The sequence below is a fragment of the Myxocyprinus asiaticus genome, chromosome 39, assembly GCF_019703515.2.
Source record: "Myxocyprinus asiaticus isolate MX2 ecotype Aquarium Trade chromosome 39, UBuf_Myxa_2, whole genome shotgun sequence".
Lineage (NCBI taxonomy): Eukaryota > Metazoa > Chordata > Actinopteri > Cypriniformes > Catostomidae > Myxocyprinus > Myxocyprinus asiaticus.
This window is the reverse complement of record NC_059382.1, coordinates 10,773,462-10,795,287: the sequence shown is the minus strand read 5'-3', so window position 1 is coordinate 10,795,287 and position 21,826 is coordinate 10,773,462. Positions and strand designations below refer to the sequence as shown.

Genomic DNA, 21,826 nt, shown 5'->3' with positions numbered 1-21,826 from the left:
CATCACATGGTCTTTCCAACCATGTGGAGAGCCTTCAAGGTAGATCCTGCCCCATGGGGGAGGAGTTACTACAACATGGAGACTGGGGCAGAGGGGCTCTGCCCAAGGAAGACGCAGTTTGCCAGCAGGGAAACGAACTAGAGGAAGATATAGATCGCATGGGGTTACCTTACAGGGAACCGCCACATGCGGAGCACCTACCCCAGAACCGGGCTCTTAGTTAGCGCGTGTACTGGGCCGGCAGCGAGTCTCTCCGAAAACTCGACTGCCACAGGGCTCGGAGGAAGTCAACCAGGGAACAACTTTTGTGAACACTACTGGGAATTAACAGCGCACGTCTTCAGCTCAAAAGGAGGTGGAAGGCACTATGTGCAAGCGATACACCCGGCCGGCTATCCCGGGCTTATCCGCTTGTGTTGCGTACCACTACCTTGGACGAAACCGGTTCCACCCGGAGGTTGTAGAACCTTGCAAAGGTGTTGGGTGTTGCCCAGCCCGCTACTCTGCAAATGTCTGTTAGAGAGGCACCTCTGGCCAGGGCCCAAGAAGCCGCTACACCACGGGTAGAATGGGGCTCGTAGCCCTACCGGGGGCGGCATGTTTTGGGCGAGATATGCCATAGTTATGGCGTCAATGAGCCAGTGGGCGATCCTCTGCTTGGAGACAGCGCTTCCTTTCCGCTGTGCACCAAAGCAGACAAAGAGCTGCTCAGAGATTCTAAAGCTCTGCGTGCGATCCAAATAGATGCGTAAAGCGCGCACCGGACACAGCGATGACAGGGCTGGGTCTGCCTCCTCCTGGGGCAGCACTTGCTGGTTCACCACCTGGTCCCTAAAAGGAGTGGTGGGAACCTTGGGCACATAGCCCGGTCGGGGGTCTCAGGATCACGTGAGAATAGCCTGGACCGAACTCCAGGCATGTTTCGCTGACAGAGAACGCTTGCAGGTCACCTACCCTCTTGATGGAAGTGAGCGCAGTCAGGAGGGCAGTCTTCAAGGAGAGTGCCTTAAGCCCGGCTGACTGCAAAGCTCAAAGGGGGCTCTCTGTAGACCCTGAAAAACTACAGAGGTCCGATGAGGGAACGAGGCGCGGCCTGGAGGGATTCAGCCTCCTGGCGCCTCTTAGGAACCTGATGATCAGATCGTGCTTCCCTAAGGACTTACCGTCGACTGCGTCGTGGTGTGCTGCTATGGCAGCAACGTACACCTTCAAGGTGGAAGGGGACAGCCTCCCTTCCAACCTCTCTTGCAGGAAGGAAAGCACTGATCTGACTGCACACCTCTGGGGGTCTTCCTGATGGGAAGAACACCACTTAGCGAACAGACGCCACTTAAAAGGCATACAGGCGCCTCATAGAGGGAGCCCTAGCCTGAGTGAACGCGTCCCGTCCAGGGGCCAGACATGGAGATTCCAGAGGTCTGGGCACGGGTGCCGGATGGTGCCCCTTCCCTGAGAAAGAAGGGCCTTCCTCAGGGGAATTTGCCCAGGGGGAGCTGTCACGAGGAGCGTGAGGTCCGAGCACCACGTCTGGGCGGGCCAGTAGGGTGCTTACCGGGACGACCTTCTCCTCGTCCTCCCTGAACTTGCACAGGGTCTGTGCGAGCAGGCTCACTGGGGAAAACGCAGTGGGAGGATTCTTGTGAGGCAAACAGGTGCACCTGTGCCTGACTGAATCGACTCCAAATCAGCTGGACCACCTGAAGGTGGAGTCTCCACTCTCCCTTGAGGGTAACCTGTTGTTACGGCGCGTCCGCCGGAGTGTTGAGGTTGCCCGGGATGTGAGTGGCTTGCAGCGACTTGGTGCTGCTAACTCCGTTGGAGGAGACGGCGGGCGAGTTATGACATACAGCGGGAGCGCAGACCGCCTTGGCGGTTGACATATGCTACCGCTGCCATGCTGTCTGTCCGAACTAGCACGTGCTTGCCCTGGATCATCGGCCGGAACCTCCGCAGGGCGAGCAGAATTGCCAGTAACTCGAGGCAGTTGATGTGCCAACGCAGCCGCGGACTCATCAAGAGGCCGGCGGCTGCGTGCCTGTTGCCAACAGCGCCCGTTTTGGAGGCGTCTGTCGTGACCATGACGCGCCTGGAGACCAGTTCTAGCGGAACACCTGCTCGTGGAAATGAGAGGTCGGTCCAAGGGCTGAAAAGACGGTGACAGACCGACGTAATGGCCACGCGGTGTGTCCCGTGGCGCCATGCCCGTCTCGGGACTCGAGTCTGGAGCCAGTGCTGAAGCGGCCTCATATGCATCAACCCGAGCGGGGTGGCCACCGCCGAGGATGCCATATGCCCCAGGAGCCTCTGAAAATGTTTCAGTGGAACCGCTGTTTTCTGTTTGAACGCCTTCAAACAGGCCAGCACCGACTGGGCGCGCTCGTTCGTAAGGTGCGCCGTCAAGGAGACTGAGTCCAACTCCAAACCGAGAAAAGAGATGCTCTGAACCGGGAGGAGCTTGCTCTTTTCCCAGCTGACCCGAAGCCCTAGTCGGCTGAGGTGTGAGAGCACCAGGTCCCTGTGTGCGCCTAACCCGTCTCGAGAGTGAGCTAGGATTAGCCAGTCATCGAGATAGTTGAGAATGCGAATGCCCACCTCCCTTAACGGGGCAAGGGCAGCCTCTGCGATCTTCGTAAAGACGCGAGGAGACAGGGACAGGCTGAAAGGGAGGACTTTGTACCGATACGCCTGACCCTCGAACGCGAACCGCAGGAAGGGTCTGTGTCGAGGAAGGATCGAGACGTGAAAGTACGCATCCTTCGGGTCTACCGCCGCGAACCAATCTTGATGCCGGACGCTCGCTAGAATGCGTCTTTGCGTCAGCATCTTGAACGGGAGTCTGTGTAAGGCCCGGTTCAGTACTCGCAGGTCCAAGATTGGCCGCAACCCACCGCCTTTTTTTTCGGTACAATGAAGTAGGGGCTGTAAAACCCCTTCTTCATCTCGGCTGGAGGGACAGGTTCTATCGCGTCCTTCCGTAGGAAGACGCAAGGTAGCAGCGTTTCCGTCTTTCACCAAGGTGAAGTGGACACCGCTGGACCTGGGCGGATGCCCGGCGAAGTGAATCGCGCAGCTGAGTCGGACGGTCCGGACCAGCCCTCGTGACGGACTGGAAAGCGCAAGCCATGCGTCCACGTTCCGCGCAAGGGGGACCAAAGGGACAACATCATCGGAGCTCGAGGTGCCACACCACATCGTGGCCGTGCTGAGTCCGAGGACATCGAAGCACTTACCTGGCTCCTTGTGACCACCCCCGGAACAGCCTGGGACGGGGGAGGAAGAGACCTGTCCTCGTGACCCGTGGAGACTGTCACATCGGGGGCGGATTTGTGCCACAGCTGGGCTCTCAGGGCGGGGAGACCGCCGCTGGAGCACCAACCTGCCAAATGGAGTGGTGGACGTGGTCGTGATGCCAGCTGTACACACCGGATATGTGACCCAGGGAACAAGGAAACCACTCTTGCTGAGCTCTTGAGTACTGCAGCCACTTGAGCATGCAGCGCGATTAAATGCAAAAGGTAACAAAAAGATGAAGATCTGCTTACCAGCTCCAGAGCAGCGGGTTTCATTGTCCCTGGGTTGCCCGTCTCAGGGGCGCTTCGAAGACCTCTGTGGGTTCTTCGGTGCCGGCTGTGAGACAGGTGGCGTCGGCTTCCTGCGGTGGGCTCCACGCCAGGGCCGGGCCGGAGGGGCGGGCTGCGGTGGAGCCGGTGCAGTCACCGCAGGGGGACGCCCTCGGCGATGAGTAGATGGGGTGCGGGATCTTGAGCCGCGCCGGGGCAGGATAAGCCGGCTAGCATCCATCTACTGCTCTACCATCGATAACTGCTGGGCAAAGTCCTTGACGGTGTCACCGAATAGGCCCGCCTGGGAAATGGGGGCAGCAAGGAATCGTGTCCTGTCGGCCTCACCCATCTCGACCAGGTTGAGCCAAGGTGGCGCTCCTGGACCACTAGTGTGGCCATCGTCTGCCCGAGAGACCGCGCCGTGACCTCCGTCGCTCGGAGAGCAAGGTCGGTCGCCGAGCGCAGTTCCTGCATCAATCCCGGGGCGGAACTACCCTCGTGCAGTTCCTTTAGCGCCTTGGCGGACTTGCAGGAGAGCCATGGCATGCAGGGAGGAGACGGCTTGTCCAGCGGCACCGTAGGCTTCAACCGTCATAGATGACGTAAACCTACAGGCCTTGGACGGGGGCTTTGGGCACCCACGCCAGGTGGCGGCGCTCTGCGGGCATAGGTGCACCGCGAGCGCCTTTATCCACCGGGGGATTGCCGAATAACCCTTGGCCGCCCCACCATCGAGGGTAGTGAGAGCGGGGAAGCTGAAAAGATCGGGACCGGGCAGTAAAAAGTGCCTCCCGCGACCTTGTCAGCCCTTCATGCACTTCCAGGAAGAAAGGAACGGGGCGGGGCGTGGCTTTGAGCGGCGCCGCGAGCCCAGGAACCAATCACCGAGCCACGAGGGTTCAGGGAAGAGCGGTGAAATCCACTCTAACCGACGCTCGCGGCTGTCCAGGAAAGCATGTCGTCATCTCCGCGTCAGCCTGTGACTGGGCGATCGACCCCGAAGGGAGGAGCCCAGCTGAGGCTTCCGACTGGATGAGCCCGCTCTCCGATGCTGCGCTCGAGAGCTCATCACTTTCGCGGGCTCCGAATAAGCGGTCGAACTCGCCGTGAGACGAGCCGGCGGACTCACCCGGAAGCCCGATCGGGGCAGACGAGCGTGCTGGGGAATGGGAGGTCCGCGGGGGGATACCCGGCGGAGGTGGTCCCATTGGGGTCCCCAAATCGCCCCCAGTGCTAGCCACGCTGGCCTCAAACCCATGGGTAAAAGGACCGAGGCGGGAGCCTCTGGGGTGGCTCGCTTTCTTACGAAGGCGAGCCGCGACCGCAACGTTGCCATAGACATATTCTCGCAATGAGAACATGACCATCCACGAACGCTGTCTCCGCGTGAGCAGTGCCCAGACACGAAAGACAGTGATCGTGACCGTTAGAAGGCGAGAGATAACGAGCACAACCAGGAATAACACACAATCGGAAAAGCATCTTTAAAAAGACGCGTCTTTAAAAAGACGTTCCTTGTGTGCGCTCTTTTAGAGAAATATATACTCTTTTAGAGGGGAAAAATGCTCTTTCAGAAAATATACTCTCTAGTTTTTCTGCCGAAGCGCCCAGGGGCGTTCTCTGCAGTGCACCAGTGCAGAGGAGGGAGAAGCCGCTGAAATGCGCCGTCAGATCCAGCAGGTGAATGAACAGTAGTATTCAGCTCAGTGAGCATGACCGTTCGGCTCCGAAGAGAAAATCTGAATGAGTGGTTGCATACCAGCTCCTTTTATACCCGTATGTTCGGGGGAGTGGCATGCAAATACCACTCGCCAATTTTCATTGGCCTTTTATCAAAGACCAGAGGTGTCTCGGGCTCCCAAGAGTGACCCCTAGTGTCACTACATCGACACCAACGTCGAGTGAGTGACAGATAGGGAACTTATGTTATCCCAGCATTTAAAAAAAAAATTTTTTTTTTTTACTTCATTCATCTCAGCCTATATAAACACTTTATAAACCCAATACCAAACCTCTACAGGCAAAAAAAAAAAAAAAAGTTCTGTTTCACTACATGTTTAAATAAATATCTTATGACACCCACACAGAAATCTAACATGTGGCAGTGCATGTAAAACATAAAATATATTCACTACCGGTCAAAACTTTTGAAACACTTGACTGAAATGTTTCTCATGACCTTAAAAATCTTTTGATCTGAAGGCGTATGCTTAAATGTTTGAAATTAGTTTTGTAGACAAAAATATAATTGTGCCACCATATTAGTTTATTTCATTATAAAACTAAAATTTAATTAAAAAATTTTTTTTTTTTAAATTGATGACTTGGACCAAATAATAAAGAAAAGCAGACAATAAGTGCCCAACATAGATGGGAACTCCTTCTATACTGTTTAAAAAGCAACCCAGGGTGATACCTCAAGAAGTTGGTTGAGAAAATGTCAAGAGTATATGTCTGCAAATTCTAGGCAAAGGGTGAATACTTTGAAGATGCTAAAATATAACACAGTTTTGTTTTATTTTTGTTTTTGTTTTGTCACAACATAATTCCCATAGTTCCATTTATGCTATTCCATAGTTTTGATGACTTTACTATTATTCTAAAATGTAAAAAAAAAAATATATATATATTATAATAAAGATTGAGTAAGTGTTTCAAAACTTTTGACCGGTAGTGTATGTTACTGTATGGTTTTCACAAAGTTGTACATACCTGCAACATATATTGAAAAAAAAAAAAAAAACATTTGTAACATATATTTTCCCAAATCATAATGACATGAATATTTACATACACTATTTGCCCAAATATATGAAATATAATTATGTCAATGTGCTGTATGTCCTATAATTCGGATTTCTCTATGGGACATCCCAGCATTTTATTGACTTTTTCAGCTTTAGTATATATAAACATATAAACCCAATACTTTATCTCAGCAGGCAACAAAAATGTCCTACTTTACTACCTGTAAATAGTAAAACATCACTATAATTCACCTGAAATTGTTTAATATAGTATGATATCCCAGAATGAAAATGTATCTGCATCTTCATCTTTATTTTATTAATTTTTTTCTTGGTCTGTAGGAGCATGCCTGCACAGCAGAATGATTTTTACTGCTGGAACATGACAGGATACAGCTGTGCCTGAGCACTCGCAATCCAGCACACTTACATGATACACAGTCTGTGAAACAGCCGCAGGGTCTACCTGGGAAATTACTGTGGCTGCCACAGCCGCTCTCATGCCTACAAATAACATCAGCAGCCTGCCAGTCTCTCTATCAATGCTCCTGCATTACATTTTTCAAGTCGGTTTCATAAGCGCACCAAAAAAAATTCACAGACTGACCCCAGGTCAGCAATTAGGCAGAGTGTGCATTGAATATCTCGCCACTATAACTTTATAAAAAAGTACAGAACTGAGTAACAAAGGCAAGTCAGTTCAATCATTGGTATCTTACACCCCCGGGTAGCTATTTTCTCTGTAGAAAGAGGCATACATGTACAGCTCCAAAAGTTCTTGAATGGCGAAAAGACTGAAATCTCCAAAATTGTTTTTAAAGATTCCAGTTTAATAATAATAATAATATAGTTAAATTTTTGTAATTTAATATTTTTTTTTACAAAGTAAAATAAAAAAACACCTTTAAAATTTTTAAGGTTTATTCATTTAATTTAGTTAAATAAATGACAATTCAGTTTGATGGAAATTGTAACCAAAATGAAATGTGTAAATTAAAATTCTTAAAAAATCAAATCAACAATAAAGTTAGACAACAATGTTCAAAAGTTTGCTTCTTGTGCAAATGACATGCACAAAAAAAAAAAAAAAAAAAACATTCAGGCTGGTCCAATTAATGTGCATTCACATTACAGGCGACTGAATGCTTTTAACTGAAAGGCGGGATTTTCTACTCCTACTGCCACCATACTGAGTTTACAATGTCTCCCATTCATAATTCTGCAAGTGATTTGTCTCCTCACACTTATACTGTCTCTGGTAACAGCTTCCTCATACTGTACAGTACATGCATGAAGAGACGACCACACAGAAGTAATTCAGTGTTTGCATGCACTGGAGGGCACAATTTTAAACATGCAAGGCATTCAGGGAGAGGAATATGCACCAATCAGAAAGCAAATGGTAACGTACTTGACTGTCTCTACCCTAAGTAGCATTTGCCCTAAGTGAGGATTTAATGATTTAATGAGGTCTTGTCCATTCTGGGAAACTGCACACTGAATTTACACTTTTGATAAATTTCTTGGCATTTGTAAATCCATAGTGAAAAACCTTTTAAAAGCTATTTAATCTAGCTAATTCATGGAGAAGCATACATCAAATGTGTTCTTGTGATGGTAGAGCATGGCATTAGAAACAACAAAATCATGGGTTTGATTCCCAGGAAACAAACCAAGTGGCAAAAAAATAAATAAATGCACTGTAAATCACTTTGGAAAAAAAAAAATGTCGGGCTCTATTTTCGTGGCCGTGCGCAGCACTATATGCAACAACTGTGAGCTACGTCTCATCTAATTTTCGTGAGAGCACTAATTCTAAGCACAATTTTTGGGCATGGGTGGGAGTTTTTGTGCTATCTGTGGGTGTATCGTGGCTTCAAGATGGTGCCGAGTACGGCTGCTGCGCTGCGAGCTCCGACCCAGTATTGCAGTTTTTGTTTTTGTCTACAATTCTTTTCTTTTTTTTTTTTGTGATATCGTCTGCCTTATTGTCTACAATGGACAAATTATTTTGGACATTGGTTCTTCTATAGCACACCGAAAACCAAACTTAAAATACCTCAATGCTGACCCACTGTTTTCAAACACGACAGCGGAGCCCTTTGTCTGGGCTGCCCAGACGTGGAAACGCAGCTGGAAAAGGGGAAGGACTCTTATGAATGTGCTGTCTTTGTTCATATTACTGATGCTTGACAGAGTGGACTATATAATAGTATGCCAATGGTGCAATAACCAGAGAAGAATTTCAGAATTTAATTCCACTTGACCCAGCCCATTTGCGCTTTGTGCCCACAATTTCACCAAACCCTCGTGCCTACACTTAGCGCATGCTTGCACGAAAACACCAAAACTTCATGGCCATGCCCACTAACTTTGCAAGTATGACTTAATGCACAGTGCTATGCTTAGCACTAGCGCTCTTTAAAAAGGGCCCATTACACGGTTAATGTACATTTTTTATTTTACCACATGGTTATAATTCTGTTGCATGTGAAGTCTGAAAGTATCCACTTCTTAATATAATTACCATGTTTAAAAAAAAAAAAGAGAAAAGTGATATAAGAAAGAGAACTTCATTTCAAAACAAACAACTGCCACAAGACACAATGAGGACATCTTTGCTCCTTCAGAGCAAACTGAGTGTATGGCAACATTCTGTTGATTCCCATTGTATAATTGCCAAATTTCAGAAGGCAAACACACCTCGTGCCAACTTCTGTATTACACAGGCTCTTTGTGCTGGTCAATTGACTCGAATGAGCGAATGAATAATCTAATTAGCATGCACCTTGAACAACAGTAGTAAATGCCAAATCCATAAAAAACAGCCCAGTCTTCTTCATCTAATTCTTTTATTAAATAAAGTAAATGTTTGACTAATAAACCTATTGGGGAAGAGTCCAAACTCATACTGCAGAGAAGCTCTGAATGGGTTTGATTGACCTAACCCATGTGAAAAGCTTCTATTTAGCTTTTCTCTCAAGAAATAAATTACAATACAACCATCTTCAAAAACACATCTACTGTATGTAAGTTTCTTACCCAGAGCTGTGCAAAAAGGCATTTGCTTTCATCTAATAATTCTAGTGTGGCAACAGGAGACTAAGAGTGGGTGGTGAGAGCATAATTATTTTTTTATATTCATGGGAAAAACAGAAACAATGTAATCAAAATACTGCATGTTTCTTTATAGCCATGGCGTAGGAGAACAATGAACAGGCTGTCAAGAGTGGCTCCGAAGCTCTAAAACCCAAATATGAAAATAGTGTGATCATTTACCACCCCCATGTCATTCCAACCCAACATTACTTTCTTTCTTCTGTGAAACTCAAAAAGAGTTCTTAGGCAGATTGTGTGTGCTTGTGTGTGTTTTCCATACAAAAACATTTGATTGTGATGTACACAGTCAAGCTCCAAAAAGGGACAAAAATTACCATGAAAGTATCATAAAAGTAAAAGTCTGTGCAACTTACACACTATATTCCATGTCTTTTGAATTCATATGATTTTTTTTTTTTTTTCTAAATTTAAGTTGCTCTTTCACTAATAATCTTCCCTTCTGCCTTACCTCACAAATCTCAATTGCAGTTTTATTTTCTGGTTATGTGACATGTGAGGACCAATGGCTTGGCATCGATGTAGTCAACACAAGCGCAAATGAGATTTCCGGCAGAGGGTAAGATTTTCAGTGGACAACAACTTCAATTTCAGTCTTTTCATAAAAAAAAAAAAGCTATCACATGGCTTAAAAACTTGGAAAATAGGGCACAGGTTGTGAGGACTACTTTTATGATACTGTTATTGTGGTGTTTTGTCCTTTTTTTAAGCCTGGCAGTATAAATCACCATCCATTTTGATTGTATGGAAACGATCAGCTCCGACATTCTACTGAACGTCTCATTTTGTGTTTCACAGATGAAAGAAAACAATTCAGGGTCGGAACGACATTAGGGTGAGTAAATGATAAACCACAGATTTGAATGTTTACTCAAAAACCCATTAAAACAAGCAATCACATTTCGCATTCCACTTGAAGCCTTTAATGTTTACAAGCAGGCTGTGTGTACAAACAAAGAAACACAACAAGTAGCACCACAGCTATACAAGAAAATGAAAGACGGAAGAAATGGAGCTGATTTGTGTAAAAAGTTCACTTATCCTGAGGTTCAAACAAAAACAATCCATCTTACAACTTATCTGCATTTCCTAATTAGCCTGAAAAAGCCAGTTATTAAGACAGACAGACACCCCTTTCAGAAGACATATTATGGCTGCTAAATATAGATGAAATTTTCATCTCACAAGTGATCTTCAAAGTGGAACACTTGTTTCTTAATATCAGCTCAAATTTTATTTGGCACCGAAGCTATAAATCCTTAATAATGCATTCTGCGACTTCTACTGCACTGGCTAAGTTCATATGGCAGGTTTATAATTGGATAGTTTCGTTGAACCCATCAATAACAGTTTTAGATAGAAAACAGTTTTGCAATAAAATGATTAAAACCCTGACAGAGCTGCATTCAGGTTTTCCTCCACAATATGCCAACGTGTCAATCAAAAGGCATCCCAGTAGGAGAAAACCCATCCTCTATGGATTGTAGTTATTACTCTTACAAAGTCACACCCTCACTTGCATACACTTGGTGAATGATGATGCACACATATATAATTTAAACATCCTGAGGCCAAAATAATAAACAGAGATTGAAATATCCTACCGCTGTCTTCAATGGAAAAGTAGAATATGTCGCTTGTGGCGTTGTCTCCGTCTCGAAGCACGTAGCAAATATGCATGTTATCGATGTCAGCTGAGGGAGAAAAATTAAAACAGATGAGTGTGACTTTTTCTAAACTGTATTAGACCTTAAACTAAGTTGGTGTTCTCTTTATTGCTTAATCTAGATAGATACGATATAGATCAACATCCATTTTATTTATAAGTTGTCAGTAAATGTTAGAATAATAGTTGTCTATGAGGCCCCAAATTCTTGCAGGTGGTATAGCTGCCCATTCGTCTTGGCAAAATGCCTCCAGGTCATGCAAAGTCTTTGGTCGTCTTACATGAACCGCACGTTTGAGATCTCCCCAGAGTGGCTTGACGATATTAAGGTCAGGAGACGGTGATGGCCACTCCAGAACTTTCACCTTTTTCTGCTGTAACCACTGGAGGGTCAACTTGGCCTTGTGCTTAGGGTCACTGTCGTGCTGGAAAGTCCATGCGCAACTTTCGTGCAAAAGAATGCAAATTGTCTGCCAGTATTTTCTGATAACATGCTGCATTCATCTTGCCATCAATTTTCACAAGATTCCCCATGCCTTTATAGCTCACACACCCCCAAAACATCAGTGAGCCACTTGGGGATGGTATTCTTTTCACTATAGGCCTTGTTGACCCCTCTCCAAACATAGCGCTTATGGTTGTGACCATAAAGCTCTATTTTGGTCTCGTCACTCCAAATTACAGTGTGCCAGAAGCTGTGAGGCGTGTCAAGGTGTTGTCGGGCATATTGTAACCAGGCTTCTTTCTGGCAACTCGACCATGCAGCTCATTTTTGTTCAAGTATCGTTATATTGTGCTCCTTGAAACAACCACACCGTCTTTTTCCAGAGCAGCCTGTATTTCTCCTGAGGTTACCTGTGGGTTTTTCTTTGTATCCTGAACAATTATTCTGGCAGTTGTGGCTGAAATCTTTCTTGGTCTACCTGACCTTGGCTTGGTCAAGAGATCCCCGAATTTTCCACTTCTTAATAAGTGATTGAACAGTACTGACTGGCATTTTCAAGACTTTGGGTATCTTTTTATATCCTTTTCCATCTTTATAAAGTTCCATTACCTTGTTACGCAGGTCTTTTAACAGTTCTTTTCTGCTCCCCATGGCTCAGTATCTAGCCTGCTCAATGCATCCATGTGAGAGCTAACAAACTCATTGTCTATTTATACACAGGCACTAATTGCAATTTAAAAAGCCACAGGTGTGGGAAATTAACCTTTAATTGCCATTTAAACCTGTGTGTGTCACCTTGTGTGTCTGTAACAATGCCAAACATTCAAGGGTATGTAAACTTTTGATCAGGGCCATTTGGGTAATTTCTGTTATCATTATGATTTAAAAAGGAGCCAAACAACTATGTGATGATAAATGGCTTCATATGATCACTATCTTTAAATAAAAGACATGATCAGTTTTTTTGCATGATCAGTCATATTTTCAAAATCAATGCCAAAATTTCACACTTTCTGCCAAGGTATGCAAACATTTGAGCACAACTGTATATACATACATATATATGTATGTATGTATGTATGTATGTATGTATGTATTCACTACCGAAACAAGTCTAATTATAGGCTTCTTTATTAAAATCACTGTGTCTACTAAGAGACTTTATCTGTGTTTTAATATCATAAGCATTTTCCCCTGCAAATGACAACAAAGCATACCATTTTTTGAACTGCGATGCATGACCATCAAGGAATATACAAAAAAGACAACATAGCCTAAAAGTAATTACAGGATTTATACGTCCTGATGTCATTGTTACGTCATTAGTCACTTTTACTCTTAATTAATTCAGCCCCTTTCTCTCCTTGTTAAAGGAGATTACCGAACTAAACGAGCGACATGCCTCCTCTCTGTCAATCGGTCATAGTGGCTGCATCCGAAAACAGGAAAATGCTGCCTTCGGAGGCTGTATAAGGAGACAAGATGAAAATAAGGTGCTTTTCAAACAGAGACTCCGGCCACCCGATCCATGGGCTGTTCTCACTGCTACCAACAGGCAGGCGGTATCGCAGCATCAGGACCCGCACTAGCCAACTACATGACAGCTTCTTCCCCCAAGCAATCAGACTTCTGAACTCTTGATCTCTCACGATCAAATACATCAGCACTGCACTTTATTACTCTTATTATCTCACACACATAAATTATATTCTCTCTTAACAACACACTGGCAACTTACTATCAACCGACAGCCTGAATGTCAATACAGTACAATACAACCTACTGTATATTTTATATATACTATATATACTATTTTTATTGTATAATGTGTATTCTATATTGTGTGTATTGTATACTGTACATTGTATGTTATTATTTGTATATTGTGTTGTGTGTAATTATGTGTATATTATATTTTAAATTGTGTTGTGTAAATCTGATGTTTATTGTAAATTGGTATATGTCCCATCACTGTCACGACTACTATGTTGCTTGGAACTGCACCCAAGAATTTCACACACCATTGCACTTGTGTATATGGTTGTGTGACAATAAAAGTGATTTGATTTTGATTTGATTATTGAAATTTGAAATATGTCATAATAGGCAAGTTTTAGTTACATTTAAATGTTGTTTCGGCTAAAGCAGGTATTTAAATAGTATGCTGTATGATATCAATATGATATGTAATATGATATAAAAATAATATGAATGTTTAGATTATATTTTAACTAGTGTTTATGCTGCCTCATTATCAACAAGGAAGCTTGTGCTTGCAAATATCTGTTCAGGTGTAAATGTGTAAAATGTGCTGTAAATATGCCCATATTAGAAAATCAGCATATTAGAATGATTTCTGAAGGATCATGTAACACTGAAGACTGCAATAATGATGCTGAAAATTCAGCTTTGATCACAGGAATTAATTGCATTTGACAATATATTCAAATAGAAAAGTTATTTTAAATTGTAAAAATATTTCACAATATCACTCTTTTTGCTGTATTTTGGATCAAATAAATGCAGCCTTGATGAGCAGAAGAGACTTCTTTTGAAAACATTAAAAAATCTTACTGATCTAAAACTTTTAAATGGTAGTGTAGGTCTAAAGTAAAGTCTTTATGTAAAGAAAATGTATAGTCAGATTACTTCTTTTAACTTAAACTTGATTTTGTGAATAAGCTACAAATATTCATTCTCTCTCAGGGGAGGGGTCTTTGTCTCCTCAGGTGTGAATCACATCAATATTCATGATCATCCATGCCTCCTCGCATATGGCCTTTCTAACACTAAAAGTGTCTTACAAAAGTTAAATGACTATATTGTTTTGTATGAATGAGTGATCAGGATAGTTTTCACATCATTTTATAGCAAAAACTCTAGGCTACAAGATCCAGTTCTCAAAAGTCTTGTGAACAAATGTTTAGTATGTGTTATATGGCCTTATTTCAGTGACTTACATTTTTGTTTTTTCAAAAACCACACATAAACGTTATTTTCTCAAAAATACAAACATGTACATATATGTTGCTCACATATTATTGTAGCCCCGTTTGTGCTGAATACACTGATATCAGACTTTAGCCATTAATATGTTTTTAAGCAACTGAAAAAAGCACAAATGTCAAGGCATGTCAAAACTTCTCCAGGGCCCAAAACACCCTCAGACCCCAGAGGGGAAAACACTTACGTGCTGACGTTACAGATTTTTAGGGGGGCTGAAGCCCACCTAAAAAGGGTCTAGTAACGCAGATGGCACCAGACTGCATTATGTCTGAGCTTCATCAATTGGAAAAGGTTTAATTTACAGTGGAGAAATATGAGGCACTAAAGCCGTGGTACATCAATTCTCTTCTGAACGAAAGGATCTATAAAGATCAGCAGGGTTCCAGCTGGCACCCATCCATTAATTTCTTCATCACCCTATCCTTTGCTTAAACTTTGGAGTGTATTTCATGCATGTGGTGGTTTCTGAGAGGGTCTTGCATCTACAGCCTAGCTAGCCTATCGTCAATATTTGATGCCAAAACATTTATCTTCAAAAGGGCCAGCTCATAAAAATGAAAACCCACCATTTTCAAATGCCCACAAGGGAGCAGCAACTTTATTTACTGTCAGTAGCCCAGACCAACCCCCCAGACCAACTTGACATTTACAAGTTTTTACAACTCTAATCACAAAGGCCTTTTTGCCTTTCCCTAACTCTGGTGGGAAATATTATTTGTGGCATTAATGATATAATATTAATCTTTTTCAATGCCAAAACATTTAGTTACAAATGTTGTTGACACCATCCTTTTGAAGCAATGTGTGGCTCTTACTTTTTCAAGACAAATAAACCCTAAAACTCATAATTTTTTTTAAAGGAATAGTTCACCCAAATTATGAAAATTCTCTCATCACTTCAGCCCTGATGTTGTTCCAAACCCGTATGACTTACTTTCTTTCTTTAGTACAACACAAAAGATGTTAGGCACTGCACCTGTTACACTGCCAAATAAATATGAGTATTTTTGTCTTTCCAGTAAAAATATCTAAACATTCTTAAAATAAAAAATTCTGTCATGTATTTAGAGAAATCTTATAAAATTTAGCTATGTGTACACTTGCGTATATACTGTATTCTTTTATCATATACTATGTTTATACTTTTTACTATTTTTAAACTTTTATAAAATTATATTTAATACTTTTTTATATATAATTTTGTATTGTTTTACGTACATATACATTTACATACAGTACATTTTGTTAGATTTCTCCGAAAACAAGATTTAATATCTTATGCAGTTCTACTAATCAAGTATTATTTTTCTTATTTTAAGCATTTATAGATATTTTTACCAGAAAATAAGACAAAAATATTACAAAATAAGAAATTATATATATATATATATATATATATATATATATATATATATATATGTATATATATATATATATAAAATGTTTTTTTGCAGTGTAGCCTCAGTCATCATTCACATACATTGCACTTTTTTTTTTTTTACCATACAATGAAAGTGAATGGTGACTGAGGCTATCAGTCCCTAACTTTCTTCCTAATATCTCCTTTTTGTGTTCCAATGAAAAAAGAAAGTCATACGGGTTTGGAACAACATGAAGGTGAATAAATAATGACAGAGTTGTAATTTTTGGGATGAACTACCCTTTTAAAACATTATATAGGCCTTCTGTACATTTTACTGCCTTGTGCAATATTAAAAGATCATGTTTATCATCAAAGTACTTATGTTCATATAGCATTTTAATGCATAACACTGATACATCTCTGCATCTGACACATTTTTCATTTGCAATGTTAGAGGATTGTGTTTATGTTAATACATTATTCTCACATTCCTTATGTTAATACAGTTTTCTCACGCATAACAGTGTCACATCTGTGTGTCAATTTAACTTTAAAGTAATTAATGCTGTATGAAATTAAAGTCTTACCTTGAGTGAATGTGGTGATTGTGGCATTGCCTTTTCCCAAGTCAATGAGGAATCCATGCTCTGCTCCCACAGTTACTTTAAAAGTCACTGCTCTTTGAGGGCTATCTCTGTCCACTGCCTTCAAAGTTTTACTGGTGATCAGGAACCCAAGGTGACCAGTGGGGAGAATTCTCAAAGTTGTACCACCCTTGCTAGTTACAACCTGAGGAACTCCATTGTCCACAGAAAGAATTGTGATTTTCATCATCTGGGGCTTGTGAGTAGCATGAATTGTGTCAGGGAACACATAAAAGTCTGTGTGAGTTCCATCAGTAACAGTAAACGAGAAGCTGTCCGAGGCAGACTCGGTCCCATCGTGCTTGTAGCTGATCAGATTCTCATTCAGGTCCAGCTTGGTGAAGGAAGTGACAGGCCGGGTATTGTTGAAGAGCAACTTGCCGTGAATAGGCATCTGGGTGATTGTGAACTTTAAAAGCTGGTCGACTGTATCACGGTCCTCTACCGTCAACTCAAAAGGAGTGATTAACTTATTTTCAGCTTCATTAATGACCAGGCCGTGAATGGTGACCACAGGCTTTTTGTTGTCTGTACCTGTTATTGATACATGAAAGGTGCGGTAAACTGGGTTGTAACCATCCGTCACCTCAAACTCAAAACTGTCCATCTTGACCTCGTCGTCAGAAGTATGGATGTAGTAGATCTTATTGCCAGCAAGCTGAAGCTGAGTGAAAGAACTAATGGGCATTCCTGGTGTATCAGTGCACTCCAGGTGGCCTCTCATAGGAGCACGGGTAATGGTGAAGACCAGGTGCTCATCAGGGCTGTTGTGATCACTGGTGCTGAGAAGGTCTGTTGTTAGGGTCACCCGCCCCCCTTCTTTAAGAGAAACACCTTTACTGATCACATCAGGGAACACCATGTCTATTCCACCGACAGTAACATAGAAGTATCTGTCAATCAGAGGATTGATACCATCAGTGACATCAAATTTAATGAGGTCATGAACTCCCTCTTGTCCATTATGAATGTATATGATCATATCTTGGTCCACCTCACTTTGTGTGAAGTTCATTCCATTGGTTATGTTTTCTAGCAATCCAAATGGTGTTCTCTTTTGTAAAATTCCTTGATTGGGACCATAACGGATGATGTAATTTAGAGTGCTGTCTTCTGTATCCAGATCAGTGGCTTTCAACATTTTGTTGTTAATTATTTTCACTTCTCCAACTTCTATTTCGAGGCCATCATTAATTACCATCCTTGGTGCTTCATCATCAACTAAAATGACCATAATCATAACAGTTTTATCCACTGTGAACTTCCCATCAGTTAGAAGAATTTCAAAACTGTCCTCTGTGGTTTCAGAATTATCATGCTCGTAAACAATACCCGAAGCTTCTCGAATCTGATCAAGAGTGAAGTTAGTCACAGGAATGGTGCCAGAAGTTAACTGGTTGAAAATATATCCGTGTTTTGGAGGTTTTGATATAATAAACGTGAGCTCATCCACTGGAATATCCGCATCAGCACCATTTAATATCGGGGTGTCAATCACAATGTCCATGCCTTCCATCACAACAAACTCTCTCATATTAATCTCTGGCTTTTCATCGTTGGATGGGATGATCACGATTGGGAAAAAGTGCCTCTCGGAAAAGTTTATCCCATCTGAACACCTGAAAGTAAACCTGTCCTCAACTGGCTCCACACCTTTATGGATACTTTGCACATAACTAATGTGATTTTCCCTAATGTCTTTAATGGTGAAAGCGCTAATGGCAATCCCAGATCTGGATTTCTCAGAGCCTGGTGCTGGGGAGATATTTTCTATGTAGCCAGAGGTGGGCTGCATGATGATTGTGCAAAGAAGGTCATCATTAGGGGTGTCAATGTCATTAGCACTAATGTGCAAAATTTCAATCAAGTTCTTCTCACCCTCTATGACACTAAATGGGGGGCCAACAAAGACCTCAGGGGCCTGACTGTCCAATGGTAGAATGGTGACCTGCACTTGAACCCCTTTGATTTTATTGCCACCCACAGTCAATTCATCAGACATATCAGTGAGCGTCAGATTAAAGAAGTCGTTTTTCATTGTCCAGCCGATTTCTCCACTAGTGTGTGCATATACCACCAAGCCACTAATGATGTCTGCTTGAGTGAACCTATTGGATGGCAAGCCATTCACTAATATTTCACCAAACACTGGGGGATCCTCCACTATAAAGGTCAGTCTGATGTCCTCATCTTGACCCTGAATGACATTGGTGGTGATTTCAGTGGCTCCATTCTCCAAAACATCAATGTAAGAACCAATAGTGCCATTGGGAAGACTGATAGTTGGAGCTTCATCATCAATAGGCTTAACGTTGATCTTTACCGTGATTGTGACAACATGGACACCATCACTGACATCCAGTTGGAAGAAATCGCTGGTTGACTCAGCTCCATTGTGAACATAAGATATTCTGCTATTGGATATATCAACCAGGTTGAACGAATGCCCTTTTGTCATATCGGTGAATGTATACTTGATCTGACCATGCTTTGGTGGCTGGATGATTGTAAACAGTATTCGTGCACTGTCAGTGTCGGCATCTGTGGTGTCCAACTCAGCACACATGATGACATGCGTCCCTCGCTCTTGCACGGTGAAACCAGTGTTGGTGATCTGGGGAGGCTTGTTGTCGACAGGCTGCAAAAATATGGTGAAAACTCCATCAACACTGTTTCCTGCAGTGTCTTCAACTTTGTATTGGAACTGCACCACATGTGGTGTTATCCCAAGCTCAAGATCAGGAGGCTTGTATGCTATCTTGTGATGATTAATCTGTGCCTGAGTGAACTCTGTGACCTCTGTTTCTGGGCTTTCAGTCAAAACAATTGTTCCCAGAATACCTGGGTTGTTTTCATCTGTGTCTGTGGGTGGCTGGGTTATGATGTACTTCAAATCCCTATCCTCCGAATCTAAGTCAGTGTAGCGCAATAATTTATTTTGAAAGAAAGTGAGCTGGTACTCATGAACAGTAACTTGCAGAGTGGTGCCGGGGTACAGCTCTGGAGGAATATCATCAATGGGCAGAACTTTGATGATAAACAAACTCTCACCTGATTGGTTTGGAGGGTCATTGTCATCTTGCACATGGAAAACAAACTGATCCATGATGGTTTTTGTATTATGTGGTCCAATATACCTGTAAAATAGCTTCCCTTCTGTGATGTCTTGTTGGAACCATTCTGTCACTGCTTTCTCATACATTTCATCATCTGCATTGAACCTCCACGTGGAAGGATCCTCAGGTGCATCTGATTGACGTAGCATTACTTCTCCAATTGTAGAGTAGGAAGGCACCATTATGAATTTAATAGTTGAATCTTCAGAGTCTATGTCTGCCGCACTAAGCATTAAAGGTGAAATGGGCATCATTTGGTTTTTGAACAAGACTAAACCTGTGTTGGCATTGATTATAGGTGGCTCGTCATCAGTTGGGACCACGGTAATGGGATACAGAAACTCGACTTCATGTTTGCCATCAGTCATCCTAAAAATTATATTGTCGCTATACGTATCACTGCCATCATGCTGGTAGATGACACTGCCTACATCGAGATCTGCTGGCGTAAAGTATTTTTGCCTCGACCCCAGTACTGTGAGCTCACCATGGTGCAGCCCGTTAATAACCGTGATTTGGACGTTGTCTAAATTGTCCTCGTCGCTAATCTGCAGGTTTTGTAAACTGGACAGCAGCCTTGACTGACCCTCATAGAGCAGCTGCCCAGTGTTACGAGTCACAACTGGTCCGACAGTGTTCATTGGCTTGACCACTATCATAAAAGCAAAGGGGTCCGATACAGCCCCCTCTGTATCTACAACTTCAAACTCGATTTGAAAAATTCTCTCAGCATCTGAATCCAAAGAGGGAGGCTTGTAGGCTATTTTCAGATCTTTTAGGTCTCCTTGATAAAAAGATGTGATGGGCAAATTCCTGTCATCTGTGCTTACAATGTAACCTTCCTCAAAAGACAGTGGAGAAGTGATGTTAAAGATTAAGTGATCTGGATTTGATTCAATATCCTCAGCTGCAAGCATGTCGTGGGTTATAGCTGTCATCACAAACTGGTCAACCTCAATCATCATCATCGCAACAAAACTCGGTTTAGGAGCAGTGTTTTCCTCACCCTCTTTTATAAGGACCACAATTTGGAAAAACTCTTGCTTTATAACATTTGCCTCTTTGTCTTGTAATTCTAAATTCATAGGAATATAATCTCGGTTTGGAGAGCGATGTGCAAAAGTGTGCTGATAGCGTATGTTCATCCTGACAAATTCGTCACAGTCCAGAGGTTTCACTAATGTACCATCATCAATCAGCTTTCCATACCTGGGCAAAGAGCTGCCACTGGCTAGAGATGCAACTTTACACACATGAGCATTTCTATCATAGCTAAACTCCAGGATTTTCTGATCAATAGGATTACTCATCCCAAGCAGCTTCTCCACAAGCAGATGCATTTGTTTGGTGAGAATCTCAAACTGTGTGAAGATCACCTCCACTTCCATCATAAAAGGGATGATGACTGTTTCAGTCAGTGTATCATATCTCATCTGAAGTTTCACTCTGTCTTTTGAGGGGCTCCTAGATCCGAAATGCGAGTATTTAACATCGTTGGGACCAAATTCACAAGGAAACTTTTTGGGGGACAGCTGTCCGGGTCTATGCGACAGTGGATCGTTATCCAGAACTGTTATGATGCACTTGTCTCCGGTTTGAACTTGTATCACCAGATCGTTGATCGGATCTATATAGACAGATCTGCCAAAGGGAACCCGTATTCCATTATTGGCAACGAGAATGGCGTCCTCTGAAAGTTCAGATCTTAATCCATAGGTTAATCCCAAGTGTCCAGATCCCTGTGCGGATGCATTATAAATCGATATAATGAGAAACAAGTGAGCATAACGAGATAAAATAGCTCTACGTTGCCGCTGCTCTGATATACTCCAAGCCATTTGTGATGTAAGCCAGAACGTTTAGTTTCAAAATATGTGGTGAGAAAGAGAAAGTGGAAAAATTTAAAAGAAAGTAAACGCGCAATCCCCAAATCTCCCATTCGCATCCGTGCGAAGGTGCAGCATTCATTCTCCCAGAGCAGCTCGCGCTCAGAAATAAACTTCATGACTAGCGGAGCCGTGAAAGAAAATCACGCCCCCTCTTACCCGGTTGGCTCATATTTACGGTGGAATGCGTTCGGTGACCTCTCATTGGGCGCACACACTGTCACTCAGAGGCAAGCTGGTTCAGATCAGTAAGGTCTCAGAAGGCAAGAATTT

The 21,826-nt window shown here is 42.9% G+C and overlaps 1 protein-coding gene across 1 annotated transcript in view; it reads right to left on the bottom strand.

Moving 5' to 3' along the window:
• LOC127430094 (FRAS1-related extracellular matrix protein 2-like) overlaps window positions 1–21,505 on the bottom strand; it is a 143,614-nt gene extending 122,109 nt beyond the window's left edge. Inside the window, exons 1-2 of the mRNA XM_051679562.1 lie at window positions 16,495–21,505; window positions 11,032–11,121 (exon numbers count right to left, since the gene is read on the bottom strand). Coding sequence (XP_051535522.1) covers window positions 11,032–11,121; window positions 16,495–21,505 — 5,101 coding nt within the window. The remainder of the gene's footprint in view (window positions 1–11,031; window positions 11,122–16,494) is intronic.
• Between the last annotated feature and the right edge of the window lie 321 nt (window positions 21,506–21,826).